This window comes from Podarcis bocagei, assembly GCF_964188305.1.
Source record: "Podarcis bocagei genome assembly, chromosome: 8".
NCBI lineage: Eukaryota > Metazoa > Chordata > Lepidosauria > Squamata > Lacertidae > Podarcis > Podarcis bocagei.
Genome location: NC_138133.1, coordinates 64,048,983 through 64,074,026, shown reverse-complemented (window position 1 = coordinate 64,074,026; position 25,044 = coordinate 64,048,983). Strand labels below are relative to the sequence as shown.

At 42.5% G+C, this 25,044-nt stretch overlaps 1 protein-coding gene and 1 long non-coding RNA gene across 4 annotated transcripts in view; one reads left to right on the top strand and one right to left on the bottom strand.

Annotated features, from left to right (window-relative positions):
* Positions 1-25,044, top strand: part of LOC308593127 — a 64,107-nt gene that overhangs the window by 21,600 nt on the left and 17,463 nt on the right. The window contains exons 3-4 of one of the 3 annotated variants that reach the window (XR_014010757.1): positions 1,724-1,870; positions 2,121-2,861. The exons of the other annotated variants lie outside the window; for them this stretch is intronic. This is a non-coding gene — a long non-coding RNA (uncharacterized lncRNA). Of the gene's footprint in view, positions 1-1,723; positions 1,871-2,120; positions 2,862-25,044 lie in introns of those variants that run through there. 3 annotated transcript variants of the gene reach the window in all.
* Positions 5,668-21,239, bottom strand: ATP6V0D2 (ATPase H+ transporting V0 subunit d2). Its single transcript, XM_081204976.1, has 8 exons — positions 20,655-21,239; positions 15,339-15,510; positions 13,417-13,595; positions 12,288-12,367; positions 9,896-9,973; positions 8,377-8,553; positions 6,648-6,728; positions 5,668-5,966 (listed from the first exon to the last, which is right to left on the bottom strand). Exons 1-8 carry the CDS (start codon positions 20,782-20,784, stop codon positions 5,805-5,807), a joined length of 1,059 nt encoding a protein of 352 aa, XP_081061102.1. The 5' UTR covers positions 20,785-21,239; the 3' UTR covers positions 5,668-5,804.

Genomic DNA, 25,044 nt, shown 5'->3' with positions numbered 1-25,044 from the left:
GGTCCTACTCGAGTGTAGGCTGAACTTTTGACAGCGCACCCCCCCCATTCCAGGTGCCACACCCCCGTGAGTGGCGTGCCGCACCCCCAGGACACACGCCAGCCACACCCCTGCCTGCTCTCCACCCCCGGTGCCAGAGCATGCAGCTTTGCCACTGGGAGCAATCCCAAGTTTGGAGAAGTACAAAAAACTTTGGGAAAGAGAGGAGAACCCCCAGATGGGGACTAACTGCCCTTGGGGAATCACAGAAGTGTCTGTTGTCCAGGGGTAGGGTAGGGGAGAAATAACAGGTAGGGGAAATGGAATGGAGTGTCTGCAATCATGAATAGCAGAATGCCATAACTTGTCTACATTTTTAAAAAATCTATTGGATTCATGTTTTCTATTGTCCCTTGTTTTAAGATTAGTCAGCCACTAACTTACATTAATCAAGAAGGAAGCACAGCAAATTATTTGCATGGGTGTATGCTACATTAAGGTCTTTTACAGGTCATTTTAAAGGTGCAAGCTTAAAGGGGTTTTTTTTTACACATACCTAATACATGTCATCTGGTATTGTTTCTGTTTTGCACATGTTTGACTAGATCAAATAAAAGATATCCACATGGATAAAATTGACCCCAATCCACAGATTTATAAATTGAGTAGGTAATAGCAGAATATAGGTGGAACAAGAGCCAGCTCAATATTGCTTGCGCAGACTGGCAGCAGCCCTCCAAGGTTTAGGCAGGGAATCTCTCCCAGCCCTGCCTGCAGATGCTGGGGATCAAAGTTGGGAGTTTCTAAATGCAAGGCAGATACTTTACCAATGAGCTACCGCCCTTCCCAACTTACAGTTCTATGATTCTGTGCTGGGATTCCTGCATTGTAGGAATGACCCTCCGAGTTCCTTCCAACTCTACAATTCTGTGATTCTAATACAGCAGCTCCACTGCTGCCGTGATTAAGACGAGCACATCATTGTCTCGCTGGGCTGAAAAATCACACATATCTGCATAATGAGAAAAATCAGAATACACGTTGTAGAGGAGTGCAGCCTCTTCCTGCTCAAGGCTTTGGCTCCCTTTATGCAAACTAAAGCACCTGGCAGTTACTTCTGTGTGGTATCAGAGCCAGCCCTAATATTAGGGTGTGTGAGGGAGGCAGCTGCCTCAGGTAGCAGTTGTTGAGGGCAGGGAGCAGCGTCAAGGTGTTGGAGGACAGAGCTGTGTGTGTGCCACAGGGTCTGTTCCTTCTCCCTCAAGCTAGCTTCCTGGCTTCAGGCATAATGGAAGATCCTGTCCCACTGTCAGCATTGCAGTAGGTTTCAGCTGCCAGTTTGGTCAGCTTTGTACAGGGAATGGGAGGAAGCACTACATTGTTCTTCACCTAAGACAGGCATGTCCAAAGTTCGTCTTGGGGCCCCAATCCGGCCCACCGGTTAGTTCAACCGCCCCGTGGCAGTTTATCCTGGGATAAAATCCTAAAAAAACCTCAACAACAACTTCAATCCTAAAAAAAGGTCAACAACTTTGGTTGGCCCTTTCGTTGGCACCTACTGCCCTTCACTTCATCAAATCTGGCCCTCTTTGAAAAAAGTTTGGACACCACTGACATAAGACCATGAAACGTTTGGACCAGCCCTATGTGGAACAATTCTCCGTGGCTGTGATGTGTGTGTGAAAATATTTCAGGCTTGATTTCATGGGTCTTTCCCTCTTAATTGGCTTTCTTCTGTTTGCAGGGATGGCTTGGGAACACATTTCCATTTCGACCCTGAGTGAAGAAGTCTACTGAGGACTAGTTTTATCAAGATTTGGGAGTGTTTCATTTTTACCTTTTAAAGTTTTCATTAAATTCACCTTGTGTTGTGGAGCCCAGTGAGTCTTCAGTAAGTAGGTCAGTGACAAAGGTATAACAGCCATTTTATTCTCATTCATAATGAGTGGAATACATGTTTGTCATTCAAATGTGGATAGGGGATTTGCCTAAAATAAAAGTCTGCTTGAGAACTTAAGGGGAGGGGGAAAATCTTCTGTCCAAAACATGTCATGCACCAACAAAATTTAAGAAAATCTGTTGTTTTCTCTCTTGCTTTTGTGGTGAGCAACATTACTTCCTTCTTTGTTTCTTCCTGGCAGCGTGTCAACTGGGTGAAAGAACAGCCCAAGTCATAATCTCCACTCATATGACTGTAATATTCATAGATCACAGCTGCGTGAGACAATGCCGCAAGGAGGCAGTTACCGTGTATGTGCATGTGTGTGCTTGAAGATCTCTGTGAAGTTATTTTTCAGCTCACCAGTAAACTACTACAGATAATTAATTACCATTTCCATTGGGATGGGGAAAGCTGTTGCCAGATACAAAGACAACATACCTTTGAATGCCAGATTCTGAGGGCAAACACAAGAGAGGCTCATTATCTTCACGAATGGCTTGTGAGCTTGCAGAAGCATCTGATTGGCTGCTGTGAGCAAAAAAGAATGATGAGCCAGACAGACATTGGTCAGTTCCGGCAAGGTTATTCTTACAGATTTAGTCTCCTGCAAACATTCCAAAATCTCATTTGCTTTCTAAGAGTTCTATCCTGGCACATAATTTTGATACAGTGGTACCTCAGGTTACATACGCTTCAGGTTACATACGCTTCAGGTTACAGACTCTGCTAACCCAGAAATAGTGCTTCAGGTTAAGAACTTTGCTTCAGGATGAGAACAGAAATCGTGCTCCGGCAGCACAGCAGCAGCAGGAGGCCCCATTAGCTAAAGTGGTGCTTCAGGTTAAGAACAGTTTCAGGTTAAGAATGGACCTCCGGAACGAATTAAGTACTTAACCCGAGGTACCACTGTATATGTACACTGATGGCACTACCTCAACGCCATAATCTAACCCAGAAGATCTGAATGACTTTCGTCCAGTAGCACTCACACCTATAATCATGAAGTGCTTTGAAAAGCTGGTACGAAATTATGTCATTGCCTGCCTACCAGAGGGACTGGACACATTCCAATTTGCTTATAAAACGAAAAGATCGACAGAGGACGCTGTGGCGATTGCCCTCCATGCCGTTCTTGCACATTTGGAGCAGCGGGGGGGTTATGCCAGACTGCTTTTTTTAGATTTCAGATCGGCATTTAATACCATTCTACCACAACGTCTGATGTCTAAACTGGAAGATCTGGGGCTTCCATTATCACTTTGTGGGTGGATATTGGACTTTTTGTCAGACCGCCCCCAGAGGGTTCGGTTGGGCCCTTATACCTCTAGTATGCTTAAGACTAACACAGGAACACCACAGGGATGCGTACTCAGTCCGCTCCTTTATATTCTCTACACGTACGATTGTGTCGCTGCTCACCCTAGTAATAGGGTTGTCAAATTTGCAGATGACACAACCGTGATTGGGCTCATCTCTGAAAGGGAGGGTGAAACGGACTATAGAGATGAGGTGGAGCGGCTGACAGAGTGGTGCAGAGCTAACAACTTGCTCATAAATACAAGGAAGACAAAGGAGCTTGTGGTGGACTTCAGGAGACAGAAGAGCAATGTCCAGCCACTTTTGATTGATGGGGTCTGTGTGGAGAGGGTAACAACGTTCAGATTTTGGGCATTGAATTACAAGAGGATCTGTCCTGGAGTGTCAACACAAGGGGGCTTGTGAAGAAGGAGCAGCAGAGACTGTACCTTTTGAGAATTCTAAGGAAAAACCATCTTCCGCAGAAACTGCTGCTTGCCTTCTATCACTGTGCCATTGAGAGCGTGCTCACTTATGGCTTATGTGTGTGGTACGGAAGCTGTACTACCCAGGACAGGTTGGGGTTGTGCAGAGTTGTTAAGGCAGCAGAGAGCATTGTTGGCTGCCCACTCTCCACCTTAGAGCAGATTTATGCCACAAGGTGCCATAGGAAGGCACTGGACATAGTAAAAGATCCATCGCATCCTGGTCACTGTCTCTTCGAGCTCCTGCCGTCGGGACGGAGATACAGGACGATGAAGACAAGAACGAGCCGTCTTAAGAACAGCTTCTTCTCCAGAGCGATCTCAGCCCTGAATGGGAAGCCTGGACTTTGAAAGTCATCTAATCTTCCTTGCTGTATTATACTGTATTGTTTTAATTAGTGTTTTTATAGTTGTTTTGATTTTGTGTGGAGTGCCCTACCTGGCTGGCTGGAGCAGCCAAGTAATTTCGTTGTCCCCGAGAGGGGGCAATGACAATAAAGATATTATTATTATTATTATTATTATTATTATTATTATTATTATTATTATTATTACTACTACTATTATTATTATGTTGCCTTCTTTGTGTCATTGGACTACACCACTCTTCATCCCTGACCATAGGTAATGCTTCCTAGGGCATACTGAAGTTGGAGTCCAATAATATCTACAGATTTTAGAGGGCCTAAGGTTCCCTGCACTACAAAATGTTTGCAGGCGCAACGCTGGCTTATTCAGATAATATGGATTTGAGTTTTTCATACAGGTAATTTTTTTGTTGCTTTTCTCAAGCCCATTCATTTACTCCTTATGAGAAGAATGTTATTAAAAAAATCCTTTACGTTTGCTTAGCAAAACAGCATGGAAGATGTTAAAAGCAGACACCTTGCTCCCCTTCCTTCTGTCCTTCCGGTAAAGCAAAAGCAAACTAGAAATTGTATACATGCATAGGCTAGGAAATAGATTTTATTTCAGCAGGACAGCAAGATAAGCAATTCTGTAACATTCTTACATCTCATCATATATCATCACATTTCATGACAAACTTTATTTGATGACCCTTAGCTGAATGGCGGCTATATATTCACAGTGAATTTCTGGAAAACAATTATATTTTTATTTAACCCATTTATTGCATTTTTTAAAACAACAACAACGGGTCTATGTCCCACCAAAACAGCCCAAGGGAGTTCCCTCTTCTGCCTTTGCAACATGTTTCTAATTACAAGCAATTGCTGGGTAGTAAAGCTGCTTCTGTTACTTTAATTTCTTGTCGGCCTTTATGATTCTTAAGTGGTATTATAGGAGTCTTGCCATTTAAATCTAACCATGCATGTGATACATGAGTATTCTTTAATGAAATGCTAATGCTTTAAAGTAATGCTTTTCTTTCTCTATACTTTACATTTTTGGGGGCCCAACCAGAAGTGAAGTGAAATGCAACTTGCATTTAAGGTGCATGCTTTTAAAGAAAAAGCATCAGCTGGGGGCAGTGATAATTAAAGGGATCAGATAGGGAGGCAGATTTTACATTTTCCAGAGCAATCGTAACCCTGAGATCACTGGCTAGAAGGGTCAGAAAGGCGTATTTGCTGCAGAGCCTTCCACTATTCCTGCAGAAAACTCTGCAGTCATGGGTCTACTGATGATCTACCAACAGAACCTCTGGAAAAGATCGGGGAGGGCAGGAGGAAATGGAAGTGCCCCAAACATAAAATGCCTAATTGGCTAATCATAATTATAAAATGTAGTAGATAGGTAGCCGTGTTGGTCTGCCATAGTCAAAATAAAAAAATTCCTTCCAGTAGCACCTTAAAGACCAACTAAGTTAGTTCTTGGTATGAGCTTTCGTGTGCATGCACACTTCTTCAGATACCTTCGTATCTGAAGAAGTGTGCATGCACACGAAAGCTCCTACCAAGAACTAACTTAGTTGGTCTTTAAGGTGCTACTGGAAGGAATTTTTTTATTTTAATTATAAAATGTTATTGGTGGCTATAATGTGCAAATTAACCCCCCTTTTTGGAATCTGATGAGTAATTTAGTAAAGAACCCAGTAGATGAAATAGATGTACCATTAAAACACACCACTAAAGTCTAGTTTAGAGAATAGGGATGTAGTTGTTAATTTTTGTTCTGTGCCTCTGGGAAATGCATTCAGCAATCCATACAATGTTTCTGCTTTCTTGTTCCTTCAGCTTTACATAGGCATAGAAGACCCCAAAATGGAACTGGTTGTTGAATGCCAGCACATTCATTTTGACCTGGAGAAAAGAGTGCAAGAAAGAAATATTTTATCAGTGAGGGGAAATAATCAGTTACTTCTACGTTACATCTTTCATTCTCAAGCATTCTAAAGAGTTTTACAAACCTTTTCTTTTACAAGTACTTTTCTCAGTAGGAGCTGGGTCAAAGTGCAGCTATCTTTGGGTTTTTGTGACAATTTAACAAGCCTCAGGAACATTAAAGAAATAGGTTAGGACACGGAAATTAATGTTTCTCTAATGGCTGCAGTGCTGGAAGATTCAGAGCTGCTTTGAATGGAATTTGCCCATATGTCTCTATTACTTAAAATGGCTCTGTGGGCATTTTTTCTTTTGAGTTCGCTTCTCCAAAAGGTGGTAGTCATTTTTAGCACTTTGCAGCTTCATAATACTGAAGGACAGGGATGGGGAACCTGTGGCCCTCTAGATTTTAGTGGACTCCAACTTCCATTAGCCCCAGCTAGTATGGTCAACGGTCAGGGATGATGGGTGTCCAGCAGCATCTGGAGGGCTACATATTCCCTCTTCCTGCTTTAGGAAGATACTGGCTGTTTATTCAGAGTGAGCAATGTCACCTCCTGCAAGTCCATCACCACTTTCTGTCACAGTTGACTCTGAGCAAGTCGAAGAAAAACAAATGTAGCAAAGATAAAGGTTTGAACCAGAGAAAGAGCATCTTACCTCATGTTCAAAAAAAGCATCTTCTAACGTTTTTTCTCCTCCTGTACCACTTCCTACGCATTCAAAGCAAGCCCTGTATTGCTGAAAGTACAGAAAACACACCACTGGTTTTATTTCGCTTACATGTGATGTTTCTGTGTATTTAAAATTAATCTTTTTTTGTAAATAGGCTCCTCAGGTGCACAACTCTAGAATGTATGGCCAGTGAGTTTCAAGGGTATTTCTTACTCCCCTCACTCATACACTGCCTGAAAGTGACTTTATAGGGGTCAAAGGTCAGTGACAGAGCACATCCTTTGCATGCAGAAGGTCCAAGGTTCAGGCCATGACAGCTCCAGGTGGGGCTGGAAAATATTCCTGCCTCAAAACCTAGACAGCTGCTGCCAGAGTGGTGCAGCTAAACCTCATGGACTTACCAAAGGGCAGATTCATATACATGGAAATGTTTGTGTTCTGAAGACTTTTGCTAGGTACCATAACCACAAGGTGACACAGCCTTGTAATTTTTCAAGGGCTGTTCACACCTCCCAGTCACACACACACAGTGAAACAGAAACTATCCCTATTTAATGTATTTGTTGAAACCTGGCATGGGATTGCTTGCCGTTGTATTCTTATTGAATCATGTTAAGCTATGAGTTTATGTGTAGGCAGTAAATTACAGAAAATGCAATCTCCTGATTAAAATGAGCTTTCCAAAGCACACAGATTCATTTTTCTTGAGTGACTGACACTACACTAAAGCTTCTCAAACATTGTGCAATTAACCTTCATAAATCAATTGGACCCAACTATAAAGGTTTCACAGGGTCTCTTTGGCGGTACACACCCTCATCTAAGAGCTGGGCTCTGGCTAGCATGGTCTGGGGACTATTGCACCCTTAATGATTAGCTGCAGTGAATTCCTACACAATTTTAGGTGCAGGAGCCTTTCCTCCCCCCCCCCATCAGGCCACCCTAATCCTGGCACCTGGTTGGACCCCACTCACCTCTGCCACCAGTGATGCTGTGAATAGTGGACAGTCCATCTGCTGGGGCAATGAGACTTCATCGCAACCAATCAAGACCCATTCAGACCCATTCAGAACTGGACAAGATGGAGGCCAGGGATGCCAAGTTGAATAAAATATTGGCAGGGGCAGATAAGCCCTGCCCCAGATCCTAGTAATGAAGGTACCAAGTGCTGGTGAAGGTTTATTCCCCCCTCGCCCCATTTTTTATCCCCAAAACAGATCTACAGGGTTGACTGGTCCAGGGCTACTCTGAATTCTTAAAGCTAAAAAGGGGCTTGAACCCATCTCTCCCCAAGCTTACGTTTCTAGGCACCTAGGTTTTAACCCAATCCTAGCTTCCTTGCCATCCAGGATCCCTTTTACAAGTTTGTTTACAGGGCTTGTTGAGAAATGACATCCAAATATGGAAAATAATGAAAGGCAGCAATGCCCATCAACTTGGGGGGGGGGGTGTCTGGCCCCCTAAAGTATTTTATGGGGGACCCCTGAAGGGACCTGGGCCCTTAGGAGTTGGCGCCTATGACAGAGACGATGGTCTCATCCCTTGGCAATTGCCCCATGTATTTCCCTTAGTGAGGGGCGCTGAGAATCAGCACTCTTCACTTTGTTTAGAATCTGGCTGAACAAGTACTTAATGCCCTTTCTTTGGTGGTACATGCCATGGAATGTTGTAGACACAGTAAGCTTTTGTTAGGAGCTATTTAGTATTTACATACAGCATAGTAGTCTGCCACGCCCTTCACTTGCTCATAATCTTCTGTTTTGGCAAGCATATCCAAGCCTTCTGGATACAGTTTCCCACACGTTGGATACAGCTTCTGTCTGTCTTCTTTGCTTAATTCAGTGCCAAATGAATTAATGGTGATGATGAAGGCACGCCTGTCTGCTTCAAACTGCATAAGACAAAAACAAACGACAGCTTTCAGCCTTTAAAAAATATTTTGTAGACTTCTACTATGGAGCGCAGGAGGGGTTTGCTGGTGATGGGAGCCTGCTCTCATCTTCCTTACCCCAAATTGCTCGCCTCGTAAGTCTGTGGAAATTGTGGGACACTGTGGAATCACAAGGGGGTGATTTGATGTGAAAGGGGATAAAACAACCATGAGGTTGCAGATGCAGTGAGAACAAACTACAGTATTCTGGCCCAGAATTAATGTGCAGCAAATTAATTGAAAGGGAAGCCATTTTTTAATATGGCTGGCAGGATGTTTGAAGCAGGATCAAAACCATCAAAGCTGCAATATTACTTTCTGGTTTTATTTGTTAGATTTGCTCCCCAAATTAGCATAATAGTATACAAAGGCCCCAGTCGTCAACAGATATATACAGTATACCATGTATGCATGTAGGTCTGTTTGAAGTCTAAAGCACATTTAATGCACACTTAAAGCACAAGTCTCTCCTAAGGAATCCTGGGAACCATAGTTTTCCCATCACAGAAGTACAGTTTCCAACCACCTTAATAAACTACAGTTCCCATGATGCTTTGGGGAAGCTATGTGCTTTAAATGTGCGTTGAATGCACTTTAAATGTATGGCATGGACCTGCCCACATGAACAGTGGGATTCATACATCCTGCTGACTGATTCTCCCATGATCTGCACTGAGTATTTCTTGAACTGCTGAAATATATGAGCTTTTCGTTTTCTGCTTTCAAGCTGTTTCGAAATGTTGTTATCAACTAGAAACAATGAAATATTGTTATGAATGGTATGAAATTGATATAATTGTTCTTATATGTGTCTTCATTGATGATGCTTTTAAATTGCTTTCAGATGTTTTATAAGAAGTAATTCATAAATGGAAAAATAATGGTCATGTACGTTTTGGTGAAATACGTAATGGATCATCTAGTATTTTGATATTTTTCTTTTGCCCTATTCATTTATTTTTAACTATCAAGATATTATAGACTAGTAGCTTGTGATTTATTTATTTTTTTTTATATTGTAATATCAGAAATGTGTGTATTGGTTATGGTGGCAGGCAGGCTTTGTAGTTTCTTAGAGCAGCTATTCTCTGTCGGCAGGGGGCAGACTGGAAAACTTTAAAGGCAGCTCTTGTATCACCTTGTAACATGACAAGGTATAGAAGCATTCACAGGTGAATTTTGGAAAGAAAACAAATGTAGCTCAATGTGGAAACAGGACAAATTGACTGAAAAATGTATGCATGCACAAGGAGCATGGGCTAAAGAATGACAGATTCATTCCTAGCCATAATGTTTTCCTTACCTCTAAGAGTGGGCACATTATATCTGCCGTAGTGCCACCTTGGTTTTTGCAGAATGTATAGAACGCTTCGAGGTAAGACTAAAGAATGGGACAGGAAAAAAGTAACATTATATTCAAACCTTCTCTGAATTACTGACAGTCATGACTGGAGCAGTCAGTCAGCCATTTGCGTGTTGAGGTCTCCAAGCCACCCCAAAATAAACACACACTTCACTTAGAATTTTGTTTAAGGTTTTTGGCATAATTTTGGCCACAACTTTATTAAAATACAAAAAATGTGAGTGGTTGCTTAGGCATTGGTTGCGACTATCTAACCCCGGATGGGGACAGACTGACATTTCGCATGAGAAAGGGGAATACATTTTGGGGATAGCGACGCAGCAGGGAACCTGCCCTCAGCCCTCCCCAAATGCTCCCAGGGGCTCTTGCGTGGCCCTAGCCCCTTGACAGGGTTTGGGCAAAAGCAATGGCGAGCCCCTGTATTCCTTTAACAGAATACCCTTGCAGCTGCAGCAATAGAGGCACAGGCACAGCCAATCCATGCCCCTCAACCAACCAAACCAAAAAACCAATGCCTAACCACAACCTTATAAGTTGTGACAATTTGCTATGAAGTAGGAGAAAACCTACACGCGGGTGGGTTAAACCACAGAGCCTAGGACTTGCCGATCAGAAGGTCGGCAGTTTGAATCCCCGCGACATTGCTCAGTCCCTGCTCCTGCCAACCTAGCAGTTTGAAAGCATTTCAAAGTGCAAGTAGATAAATAGGTACCGCTCCGGCGGGAAGGTAAATGGCGTTTCTGTGTGCTGCTCTGGTTCGCCAGAAGCGGCTTAGTCATGCTGGCCACATGACTCGGAAGCTGTACGCCGGCTCCCTCGGCCAATAAAGCGAGATGAGCGCCGCAACCCCAGAGTCGGCCACAACTGGACCTAATGGTCAGGGGTCCCTTTACCTTTACTAGGCGAAAACCAAATGGCACCAGCCAATCAGCCTAATGGACAAAATTCCTATCGGGCCCCTGCCCCAAGAGTAGATGACCCCATGACAGGCATAGCAAGGTCAACACGAACAGCCCTAAATATAGGGAGGGAGGGCGGGCAATCCAATGCATGCAGTGAAAAGAAGAAGCTCAACGCTGCGTGCAGGGAGTTTTAAGATTTCTGGCTGTCTTTCACAAATGGCAACATTAACTTCTCCCCAACAACAAGGGAACCCAATCACAACAATGGCCAATGACTTCTTAGCCCACCCAATAACAATAGGGTGTCTTGCCAGCCCCCACTGCCACACATGCTCTCCATGAAGGAGAACACGCTTTCCCTTACTTATTATGTTCAACCAGCCATTATGGGAAGTACAAAACATGTAAAAACTAACAGGTGTGAGACAGGTTAGATTTCTCCTACTGATGTTGTGTTGCTGCAATAGTAATCCCGTTTGGTAGGAGAGGAACCGGACTGTTGGCAATAACGTTTAGCAGAAGAGATGTTTTTATTTATTTAGAATGCACAAGTAAATATGAACATTGTCATATCTGTTCATTGCAGTAGGAAAGCCTAGAGGACCTTGGCCTTTACTAAATAAGTGCAGTTAGCTGATTTGCACATACACTACTACAGTAGGTTGTTAGTGTTCATGTAATGGCACAAAGGCGAATTCCCATGCACATTTACTAGAAAGCAGGTTTCCTTGAACTCCATCCTGCCTAATATACAGTACCTCAACGTTTACCATTCCCCCGAGACACCCGTCTGTTTATATACACCTGTAAGCCAAGAGAACATTTCGTGCAGCTGTTGAAGTGGAAAATAGTTCATGGAAGCTTATGCTACAATAGTGTGAAAAGTCTTTAAGGTTCCACAAGACTCTTTGTTCTTTTTTCTGCAAGAGACTATTATGGCTACCCCTCCAGAAACAGTGGCTGCTTGGAGATCTGATCACAAGGGGGGAAATGTGAAAGTTTCATTCGTGACAGTGAAACACAGATTCCAGGAAGCAGAAAACACTTGCTCTTCCTGCTCCCTCTGAATTACCCTTAGTGTTGAACTTATCCAAATTCTACACATTCTATATGTTACATCCTGCTCTCAAATTAGGGTGGCTTTGCATTTTATAGGAAGTGCCAAGAACTGGAAGTTGGCTCTCTTGTCACTTGCACATTTGCTTTTGCCGTTTCCTGCAGCATGCAAATTCATTTCAGGGAATGACAGAGGGTGCAATGAGCATTACATCAATATCAGGGTTAATTTCCCCCATTTATTGAGAGTACGCTATTTAAATTCCACCTATTCTCCAAAGTGCTCAAGACCGCTTATTTTCATGGCTGTACATTGTACCTATCCCCCCCCCCCCCCGATTTACTTTTTCACAGCTGGTGCTGAAAGCATTTACCTTATACAGTTTGTTGCGCATGATTTCAATGTTCATTTCATCCAGATCGTTTTCAGATACGCAGTCTTGAAAGAAATCAGCTGAAAAGCAGACATGTTTAAATTATAAAGGCAAACTGTAGAGAAGCATACGAAGCCCACTTATCGGTTTTAACAATTTTTTTATGCTCAGTGACTGACTTTCTACTGTGCTACAAAAAATGATATAGAAGGAAGGGGAGGAAGTAAATGTTTTCAACATTCCTGATGTGGTGTATATATAATACAGCTTTGCAGTAGGATTCTACTTTGAAGATGATGGGGTTGCTAATCCAAATCTCCACCAGGTGCCTCGTAGGAAATGCTAGCATAAAATTTGGTCTACTCTCTGACCTAGCAGTCAGTGTTGCTTTGGGTTGCCTAGATAAAGCGACTAACAAATTTAATAACTAATAAAAATAGATGGTCTATGGGAAGGCTATTCTACTCTCTGTATATATATTATATCACCCACTCTGATACATTTATTTGTTTGTTTTGTTATAATATTGATTCTTAATGCCAATTTATTTCTTTTAAGAATATTGGAGAGAGAAATCACCGAGAGTGCCTGGTCCCATTCATGCAATGAATTTTTACTTATTTTGACAGCTTTCTAAAGCTTTCCTACAGGGCAGAGCTGACCCACTCAAGAGGCAAAGTGAGGTAGCTGCCTCAGACATCACACCCCCCCCCGAATCATCACCCCCTTTCTACTGCCCAGCTTTGCCACTGGTCTCCCCAGCCTCTAGGGACAGAGAAGGGCCAGCAGCAAAGCTTCAGCTTCTGAAGCTAAGAGGATATGGCTGTCAGTAGTGCCTAAGTGCAAAGTGGCCTGAGAATCCCTCTGAGCTCTTCAGAGGACTGGAGGAGGGTTTCAGACCGGGGACGTTTCCAGCCCTACATAGAGATGCCAGGGATTGAATTTGGGACCTTCTTCATGCAGGGCAAAAATTCTGCCATTTCTGTGGCCTTTCCCCTAAGACAACTGGCTGCCTTCATTTTAATGGGCCACAAGTACTGCAGACTAGATGCAGAGAGCAAGTGCTGCCATGATAGAAAACAATCTCATCTGAAGGTCCACACACACACAGAATTATGAACAGCCATACCTAGGGGTGTATCCACCAAAATTGCATTGAATAACTCTGCAGGGTTTGGAGCAATGCTGACAGCTTCCATTTGCTCAAAATTGCCCAACGGATGGCACTTGGGAACCAGCTCTTCCAAGGGCCGCTGACGCAGTGTGCCAGTAATGAGCAGGATCACGTTGTCAATCATATAGCTGTACCTAGTGAGAGAAAACAACATTCATCAAAATACTATGTTCTTCATCAGGGAGAAAAGTGCTTTAAAAAAGCCACACACCAAGCCACATTTTGCAAATATAAAGGTTAAAATAGCCAGGGCTCTGCAGAAAAGGTGTGATCACTCTTTATCAGCTGTGGCAATGTGGCAACAAGGAATTCTTGTAAACAGAACGCTCCATTAGACAGTTCCTAATCCAACCAGGCTTGCACAGAATCACTGCAATCAAATGCAAAAATCATTATCTTAGAATTTAATGCCCAGAGCCACTTTTTATCAGGAAATGGGCTTATTTTCCAAATGTGTTGTGGGCAATTGCCAATTTAAGTAGAGTCCTGTTTGATAGTGTGGAAATAAACCATGCACATACATTTGTACACGTGGGGTCTCATCAAACCTTATTATGAATGAGCACATGAAGATCAGTCACACCTGATCCTGCCTCCCAGTGCATTCCTTTAACCCAGGCTTCCTGAACCTGGCACATTCCAGACTACAACTCCCATAAATCCCAGCCAGCGCAGACAATGGTCAGGAATGATGGGGGTTGTAGTCTTGGACATATGAAGGACACTGGGTTATAGAAGGCTGCTATAATGTCAGACAGGAAGCCTCTGGTGAGATGGACATGTAAGAAAACATGGCACTGACTTCTATCAGAAAGTCACAACCACAGCCCAAACTTGACAGAGGAAATTTAGAGGGATTCTTGCCTTTTATTGTTTGAAAATCACAGGACTGGGAGGGTGGTCCACTGGCAGCATCACAGCTCACGCACCATGGCCGCAGGCTACCATTCCTTGCATAGACTTTTAAACAACTAGGAAGTTAATGAATTCAATCACAAAATCCACCCAAACAGCCTGATGTTAAGAAATCAATGTTAATTAGGTTGCCAAGTAAAAAAATAAACCTTGCTTCAAAGGGAGTTGGGAAATTTAATATTACAATGCTGCCAAAATGAATTAAAAGATAAACGTCTGGGCATCTGCCATAAGAATTTACTGCAGGCCAGAAGAAGCATTGCTAATGAATACAATGACTACATAAGTAGGCCTTGGATCTACTTATTGAAGTCCATCCTAAATGCATTACTGGGGATGCAAGGAGCTTACTCCTGAGTAATCAGATTGTATTGTAAGTTTTCTGATTAAGCTGCCATTACTGAACAGAGTCTAGGCCCTTCTGCTTAGCATAAGATGCACACTTCAGAAAACAATCCACCAAACATTGCTTCTGTGTAACACTCATTCATTTCAATGGGGCTTGAACAAAGTGACCTTGAAAAGTTTATTCCCAATGGAAACTAATTCAGGTTGCAACATGTCATGATACCCATAAAATCCAGAAATTATGGCAGTAAGTTTGTACATAACAAATCCATTAAAATGGGCTAAAAAACAGATGCATGAGACTAGAATTGATTTATTACCACATTTATATCCCACCTATTTCTCCAAGAAGTTCAAGGTGGTGTACATGGTTCTAATTCTCCTCATTTAATCCCCTTAACAACCCTGTGAGGTAAGGCAGGCCAAGAGGCAGTGACTGACCCAAAGTCACCCAGTGAGCTTCCTGGCTGAGTGCAGATTCAACTCCTGGTCTCCCAGGTCCTAGTTTGACACTCTAACCACTAGACCACACTTGCTTTCAATACTCTGACTTTATGGGCCTTTAGTCATTGTTTATTAGTTGCTCACATCATGAAATTACTAATTTTACTTACGTAATATAGTTTAGGAATGTGGAAAGTGGCTCGAATGCATGATTTCTGAAATAGTGAAATTCTGCCAATAGTTTGGCCTTTAGTTTGTCGTCGATGATAGAAACCGTGAGAGAGCCTGTTTCATTGGCTAAGAAGTTTCCGTAGTCTGTGGTCTGCAATTGTAACTTCAGGTCTGGAATAGAATTGAAAAAGATTTGTTTTCTACAAAGAAACCAAGGAGGTTAAAGAGACAGTATCGCTTTTCATTTTTAAATCATACTTTTCTTTCGTTTCCTTTTCTACACCTGGTGGCTGGGTTCAGATGTAACACAATCCCATGGTTTGCTTTAAGGTCTGAACCCAACTCAAACCACACTCACTGTGGAGCTGACAAGCCAGGATCTGAAATCAGTCACTGAGTGTGACTTCCAGTGTGTTGTAGTGGTTAAGAGCGGTGGACTTGTAATCTGGTGAACCGGGTTCGGGTCTCCGCTCCTCCACATGCAGCTGCTGGGTGACCTTGGGCCAGTCACACTTCTTTGAAGTCTCTCAGCCCCACTCACCTCACAGAGTGTTTGTTGTGGGGGAGGAAGGGAAAGGAGATTGTTAACCGCTTTGAGACTCCTTCGGGTAGTGATAAAGCGGGATATCGAATCCAAACTCCTCCTCTTCTTCTTCTTCTTCATATTATGTACAGATTCAGACATTGCACATAGATGTCCAAGATTGCTGTGTGATGGGAATCTCTTCCTTTTCTCTTTTTCGGGGGTTACTCTTTCACTCTCCATTCTCTGAGCGGTTGGAATCTCATAACAACTTTTACAGGGTTGTTTCAAGGTGAAAGCATTAGAGGCCAAGTGCATCTGGGTCTTGGTTTTTGTTTGCAATTGTACAGGTCGAGCAGGTATTACAGTCACATAGGAAGACCTAGTTCTGATGCAGCACGTTAGTCTAGCTCCCAGACACAAAAACCAGAGAGCAAACTTCCCTAAAGCCTCTATAATAATGATAAAACTTGATCATGTCTTTATTTAAAATGTACTTCGTAGAATCATAGAACTGCAAGGAACCGCAAGGGTCACCTGAGTCCAGCTGCTTGCAATGCAGGAATCTCAACACACAGTCCTTCATCCAGTTTGAAGCCACACCAGACCCTGCTAAGCTTTGCAAATGTGCTAGCAGTTTTATTGCTGCACTACTATCACCCTTCATCAAAATGTTCCCAGTTCGGGTACATAAATGTGAACAAAATTAACTCACACAACATAGAAATACAATTTAAAAACAAAGAAGCATAATGAAGCATAGCATATATCATAAAGACACTACAGTCTCCACTGTGCCACATTTCCAAAAGGAAACAGGAATCCTAGGTAAGCACCTGGAACCCCTGGAATTTCACACTGCTTGGAGATTAGGGCGACATGCAACAGTATATATGTAATAAGTTTATTATATGTCTTAAGTATATTATACGTATTGGGTTTTATTGGCCCTCACTGGGAGAAGTGAATACACATAAAGGTCTCATGACATAAATGCAACACACATCAATGGAAGCAACTATTATAACCTCATGCAAGCTTTGTATTTTATCTGTTTCAGTAAGGAATAAATTTAACGCCAGCCCCAGTTGTGTCCCTATCCAGATCCATTTACGTTCTCCCCTCTATGGGGGGAAGCAAAGCAAAGAGCTTCACTGTTGCAGAATGTCAATAGTCACCACCCACCAATGAAACTGAGTCTCCTTCTCCATCAGGAATTCTGAAGGATGATGCAATGTGACTCATTGTGTGTGATTTTACTAGTCACTTGATTATTATTTTTAAAAAAGAAAAAACCACTTCAACTGATTGTGTGAACTAGGTCATCGTCTGCTAGTTCCTACTGCAGAATGTACAATGATTTCCCTGTACAAAATCTGGGAATGGAAATTTGGCAAAGAGGAAAAGATAGATCAGAGTATCTGATACCAAAGCATCTCTCCATAACAAACTCCCTTTAGAAGTTGCACAGAAGGACAGACTCTGAGCTTTGGATCATTTAAATGCTTTTGAAGCTTCTGTGCACTCGGTTTGACTAATTATACAAGTTCACATCAGCATGTACCTGTGCGGCTTCTGTTTTTTCTGCCTTAGACTGAAGCCTGCCAGTAAAAGCTAATGAAGGGTTGCATGTTAAACAAAGTGCTGCAGAATTTAAAAACAAGGCTCTGTTGGTAAAACATTGTGCGGATGAAACCCTTGCGAGCAACAAAGGGATGGAGTCAAATAACCCAAGGCACCCAGCATTCTGCTGTCTCATTACTCTTTTCCATGCAGAAAAAGGGCATGGATGAAACTGTAGCCTCAGAGGACAGATGACTCGGAGGTGATTCACGCACCACAACTTGTCCTCACAAATGCAGAGAAATCAATGCACACCGAATATCTGTAATGACCTCCACACATGTTCATTTTACTTCAGTATGAGCTTGTTTGCACCAGAAACGGAATGTAATTTGTAGTGTGCAAAGAAAATTGGATCTCTGAGAGATTCAGGTTAAAATGCCTGCTTGGCCCTAAAGGTCAGTGACTTTGTGTCAAGATAGCCAAATATGTCGTTTTTCGTTTCTCTAAGTTTTTCATTGTTCCACTCTTAAGTTTAGTTCTCCACATTTCAACATTCATTTGCAAAAAATTTTTTAAGTCCTCATGAAAATTCACAGTGTATTTGTGTGAAATGTTGCCTAATATATACATTTTACAGAGCAATTTCCCCTAATACAGGGTTTCCCAAACTAAGGTTCGCAGACCAACAGTGGTCCATGAGCTTCATTCAGGTGGTCTGTGAAGAACACTTACAATTTGAATTCTATAGAATTCAAACAGTAATACAATAAATCGCAATATAAGAAATAAAAGAACCAATAAAAGTTCAATTAAAATTCATAGAGCGTCTAGCAGAGCGCATCACAATTGCTACAACAGGCAACAGGAAAATTGTTAAATGATCTGCCAAGACCCTCAGAATTTTTCATAGCGAATAGTGGGAGAAAAGAAGTTGGAGAACTGTTACCTTATATCATGCATTTCTGTATGTTATTTTCACTAATTGTGCATACTTTACTGCAGACCTTTCCCAATGTTCATGTTAGTGACACACTTTTTAGACAAGCATCATTTTGCAACAGTTTTACTAGCAAACCAGAGGTTAAACTAACCTCTTTCCAGCCCTGGGAGGAGCGTGGGGAGCAGTCACGTGACACACCTACATGTTGCAGCCAACACTAACATGTTACAACACACAGTTTGGAAAGAAATACTTTACGGTAATGTATGAAAAAGATATTGCAAAATTCAGAGAAGTGCAATTTTCAAAGATTGACTGTGTTTTAGTTGGCATAGTGCAGGCATGTCCAAAGTCTGTTTCGGGGGCCTAATTCGGCCCACTGGTCGGTTTAATCCAGCTGCTGTGGCAGTTTATTTCCTGGGGTAAAATCCAAAAAAACCCATCAATAACTTCAACCCTAAAAAAAGTTTAACAACTGTGATTGGCCCTTTAGTCAGCCCTTGTGGCCCTTCACTTCATCAAGTCTGGCCCTCTTTGAAAAAAGTTTGGACACCACTGACATATTGTTCCAGAAAGTGCAAATTAGGTAGGTTAAAATGCAAACTGAATTGACGTTCCCCTCCATCCCTAATTTCTGGTATCTTTCATCCTAATTTACCTCTTAGCCTTCATGAGCTTCCTTTCGGAGCTTATCCCCCTCTTCACATCACTACTGGATGTGCAGCAGAGAGAGGTTGTCTTGCCCCACACCTGTGCCATCATCAGAGGCTGGTTCTGGTAACAAGAAGGAATGGCCCTCCACAGATTGCATTGGCTCACTAGCAATAACTGCAATAGTGGCCACATTTTTAAAGCTGGTTTGCTCGTCTGAATCACCACTGGATTTCTCTGCCGTTACCTTTGGATGGACCAGGTCACATATTAAACTGCACCGTAATATAGCTTTGGGAAGTGTTAGGTGTAACACTCAAGATCATGTTACAATGTGATGAGAGACCAAATGATACAAACCCAGCACGTAACAGCCTCCCCCAACCCAGTGAGCTCCAGTTAGACACCAATTCCCACCATTCCCAGCCACTTGCTAAACTGGTTGGGACTGATAGGAGAACATCTGCGGGGCAGCAGGCTGGGGAAAGCGATCATAGAACCATAAGGACCAACAAGCGTCAACAACACCCACCCCGTGTTTCAAAGATTTCTCAATGAGAAGCTATTGCATAGCAAGAGGCTGGGAGCGAGTAGTCCTGCCACCCAGGACATGGGTGGCATAGCTAAAGCAGGAAGGAAGCTAAGGGGAAACAAAGTGAGGATCAGGCAAACAGATCGGGAAGAATTTAGGGAGAGTCTCAGAAAAGCAAGGCAGAAGAAACTTTATATAAAAAAGAGCCAAGAAGAAATAAAGGCAGAACTGTGCAGCCTGCCAGCAGCCTTTTCTCAATTCCTTGTAAATGGGCTGCTTTGAGGTCTAAGCCAAAGGAAACTCAAGTGGCCTCAGGTGGGCTTATCCTCCAAATCTGGGCAGGGCTGAGGAGCGATTTCTGACAAAGATCAGCCCAAGGGAGGAGAGCATTTTATGGAATTGATGCATTAGAGTCCCCTTTTTAATATGGGTGGTACTCTTCACTACATGCGTTTCTCTCTGTTCCTGAAGGCAAAATACTGAAAAGTAGCAATGTTAAGACACGATGGAACGTAATGCCCAATTATGGAAGCATGCAAAACATGTGTTTGCCAGACAGGGATGTCCATGATACACAGTGGGATTTACTTCTCAGCGGATATGTTTAGTGTGGGACTTCAGTGTCTTCTAGGATGGCACTGAATGATTCCAGCACAAAATTGCCTACCTATCCATCAAAAATGCTGTTAAGACAAATTATTAGTAGTCTTGTTTATTTCAGTTCTGACGTAATGTGGTTATGAATTAGGCTGCAAGTATAAAAGAATATTGGTTTATTTGTATAGTCCAACTGGTAACAGCAGCTGTATTTTAATACTTTATTGATATGGTAGTGATACACATTCCCAACAAACTCAATGTCATTTCAGTTGACCTAAGGTACAGTATATATAAGATTTCTGCCTTCATCCCAATATGAATTCCAGTTGACCTTTTGAAGGACAATCCCATTTTTTGTTTTGTTTCAGTAACATTTAAAAAGAAAAACACATTTCAACAAATGTTAGTTGATCAAATACCATTCCCCTCCCAGCAGAGCTACAGAGGCCGCTGTGATACTTTCAAATGTCACGAGACTGAGATTTCGTTTGACTCCTACTCACCTTCCAGCGTTTCGCACTGTGCTAAGTTGACATAGTCAGAAGCCGTCAAGATGCCACATTTGAAGCCTCGGACCAGGCCCTCGAGATACCCATGATCCACATTGAAGAAAAACTCTGAATAGCCCGGCATAGTGGAAAAGAGGGTCTGATGCCTCTCTATGCTTAAAATAGTACCGAGTCTTGTGTCTGCCTCCAGAAGAAGATAGCAAGTGGTCACTAGCTTTGGCTGGACTTTAATTCGCTTCTCCTTCCTGTTTCATTGTTTCCAGTACAACATCATTGCGCTCTGCATAGTGCTTACACAACATAAGCTCAGCAGGCAGACACAAACTAACTCTTTCCTATTAGTAACAAAGCTACTCTGGGTGTAAAGGACAACATAAGAGCAAGGGCAGGAGGAGAACAGAATGTGAGTTGGATCGGACTGGACAACATATCCTTAAAATATTGAAGAATGCATGCATGCCTCTCGAAAACATTAAATCATCGCCTTTTAAACTGCTTTCAAAGAGACGTATGCTCTGAAAGTGCAACAGCTAATTTCTGAGCAACTGTGCTTGAATTTGAAATTAAAGGTAGTATTTTGGTTTGAAGGAAAGTGATTGTTTCTATAAACTATAAAACAGTTTTGGGATAGTTTCTATAAACTATAAAGCAGTTTTGGGAGGGCCACGGTTTGGGGGTGGGGGAGAAAAAAGAGGTGATTAACCCTTTCCTCCCTGCTCTGTTTTCCTGATGAACCCCCACCCTGACATGCCTTTTCCCCTTCTGGTGGGCAAATATTTTTCAAAGATTTTTAAAACTGCACAAGTGAAACAGTTAACCACATTCCCTCTGCCCATAAGCGCCACTTCTCCCACTAACTGACTTTTGCAGAAAAGATCCAATCATATCTGACATCTAATTTTCATCTGCCATATCCCGACCCTGCTGTAGCATTAACCAACCTGGCAAGTGGGGCATTTTATTTTCTGCATGGCTGCAAATGGTTACATTTAGCCACTAGGAGTCTCCCTAACCCTGTGACTAAATATGTTCCTCCCTGTGCGCTTCACCAGTTACAAGTATATTATACCAACAGGAAACAGAAATCTAATTTTTAAAGCTGCACTGTTCCTAGCCAGTAAGCGACATTTATTTCATTATAGCAATTTTTGCCCGGGGAAGCTGATTGCTACAGAGTGGCTGACAAAAGAATCAGCAACCAGGAGTTTCTGAGTCTCTAGTACTTCCCCCCTCTCAATATACATGTGACTTTGAATCATAGGAGGAAAGTGGAAAAAAATCTTTTGTCACTTAACACCGAAACCATACATCTTACGGATATTTATTTAGAAATGTATATTTTGTCAAATAATAGTAATACCATTTTGTGGCGCTAATCCATACCCTCCAACATTTCTCCGATGAAAACGGGGACATTATGTTATGGTTTTACATAAAATCGCTTTAAAGTTCTTACTGCATTTAAGCTTCCAGTAGCGCCTGGTTCACCTGCCATGCTAAGCCAAACCATGGCTTAGCACGGCTGTGCCTGCAGCCCCAGATGTAGCCAGTTTGCTCAGCCCTGGTCATTTTGCTGCGCCAGCATGCTGAGCTTAGCAGTAGCTTCGCATGTCGACTGAACCAGGGCTCGTGGTTTAGCTCTCCCAGACAAACCATAAACTGTAAATCATAGCCCAGATCCTGGTTAGAGCTCCTGGTTAGTCTGGAGAGAAACAAAACCAGGACATTAAGCCAAACCATGGCTTGGCTTAGCATGACGCAATACCAAACTGACTGCGTCGGAGTGAAGCAGCTGCAATCTCCTCTCTGTGAACCCACACCTTTGCTCTGTGCCATAGTTATGGCTTATTGTGATGTGCAAACCAGTTCCGCCAAAATACAGTGGGTTCTTTCTGTTGTACTGTTTTGAAAGTATATCTTTCTACGTATATTGACTGAAACCGCATCCGTTCCCTAAGTATCATAGAATTATAGAGTTGGAAAGGACCCTGGGGATCATCTAGTCCAACCTTCTGTAATGCAGCTGTCCCATATGGGGATTGAACCTGAAACCTTGGTGTCATCAGCACCATGCTCTAGCCAACTGAGCTATCTAGGCAGTGGTGCAAAGAGTTAATACGCAGGGGTGACTTATTTTTATGGATGACGTTCATGTTCCACCTCTCCTCCAAGGAGCTCAAGGTGGTGGACGTGGCTCCTCTTGCTCCCCATTTTGTCCTCATAACAACCCTGTGAGGTAGGTTGGACGGAGAGTGAGTGACTGGCCCAAGACCACCTAGCAAGCTTCCTGGCTGAGTGGGGATTTGAACTCTGGTGTCCCAGGCCCTAGTCCAGCGCTCTAACCACTAGGTAAAAAGGTAAAGGACTCCTGGGGGGTTAAGTCAAGTCAAAGGTGACTATGGGGTTGCTGCACTCATCTCGCTTTCAGGCCAAGGGAGCCGGCATTTGTCCACAGACAGCTTTCTGGGTCATGTAGCCAGCATGACTAAACTGCTACTGGTGCAACGGAACACCATGACAGAAACCAGAGTGGACAGAAAGACCATTTACCTTCCCGCCACAGTGGTACCTATTTATCTACTTGCACTGGTGTGCTATCAAACTGCTAGGTTGGCAGGAGCTGGGACAGAGCAACAGGAGCTCACCCCATTGCGCGGATTCAATCCGCCAACCTTCTGATCGGCAAGCCCAAGCTACACAACACTGGTTCTGGACTGGTCCTGCCATGCAAAGGGTGCAGCGACTTATCTATAAAAGTATTTATATACCAGCTACCGGTATTCACATAACATATCAAGACACTGCACAACATAAAATTACAAAATAATCACAAAAATGACTGGCTTATCCAAAAAGGAAAGGAAAGGAAAGGAAATTCGACAACTGAGTAGGCCTGTCAGTATATATAAAAAGGTCTTCAAGAGACACCTGCAGGTCACTCAGATGGAAGAGCATTCCACAGCTTGGGACAGGAGACACTAAATGTCTGACTTCTTGCTGAAGCCAGTTGGGCTTTTGACACATGGGGGACATTGCTCCTTTGGATTATCTCTGTCACTGAGCTGGGCTGCAAGGGCTGAGGAGGTCCTGAAAGAACATTTCCCGTCAAAGAATTCTGGGTAGTGTAGTTTACCCTTCACAGAGTCACAATTCCCAGCAACCCCTTAACAAACTATAGTCAATATTATTTCTATCTTGTATTACTGAGAAAAGTATTGGGGAAAATACCTGTGAAAGAAGTGGGACAATTCTGAAATAAAATGTTTTGAAGATGAGAGACACAAAAGGCATTGCAGTCACTCAAGCAAATAATTTGCTTATATCCCACAAGGAAGGTCATTTTAACAAACACTTCCAGAAGAAGATAATTGAGTGTATTTTTAGAGACTTTAAAATAGGTTAGTTAAGCTGTACCTGAGGATTGCCAGTGAAGCAGTTCTAATCAGATATTTTGTCAGCTGTGAAATCCGGAGCTCTAGCAATTATGCTATTTTATGCAAGAACATATTCTTGATTAATACTACTGCGATTTAATTGTACATCCATAGCATTGTGGAGGTATCTAACAAGGGACTTTGTATCCATAGGCAAAGCTTATCTTCTGAGAAAGATGGAAGGAAGCAATGTCCTTAAAGAAATAATGTGCTTTCTTCTTTGATTTTTAAAAAATCCAATCAGTATTGCAATGATACCATCTTGATTCATGTTATCAGGATCTAAAATCCAATTGTAAAAATGGAAAGAAGAATTTATCTTAAACTCTAAGAAGGACTGCTAATGCACACTGACAGTGTAATGCTATATATGCTTACTCAGAAGCAAGCCCACCTGACTTAATGAGACTAACTCCCAGGTAAGTAGGATTGCAGTCCCAGAAATCTCATGTTATATTTGTTGTTTAGGGCTGAATTTTTTCACCTGTCTAGCAGCTTTATATCGCAGGAGGAAATTGTGCACACATAGAAGTTTGCAAGCCATTAAGGAGACTCTACTTAGGGCTAAATTAGATGATATGTCTGGCATTGCACAGCTTGTTAACCAATAACCAGCACAGGGAAGCCTAAACCGGATCCATATCATGATGGACAGGAAATTTGAACCCTTTGCCCCCTGCTGTAGTTCCAGTCTGGATCAGAGCTCACACTGGGCATTTTCACTGGGGTGGAAAAGTTTGAATGGGTGTCACCTCAAGTTTGGCTCTCAGGCATCCCGGATGGGACTCTTTCCAAAATAGCCTTGGAGTACAAGTCTGTTAGGAGGCCATAGCACAGAGCCTAGATGCTGCAGCATACGACAAAATCTCATCCTCTTCAGCGGTAAAACCCAATAACCCCAAATACATTTTGGTTTATTCAAATTCAGTTTACTATGTAGGAATCCCAAT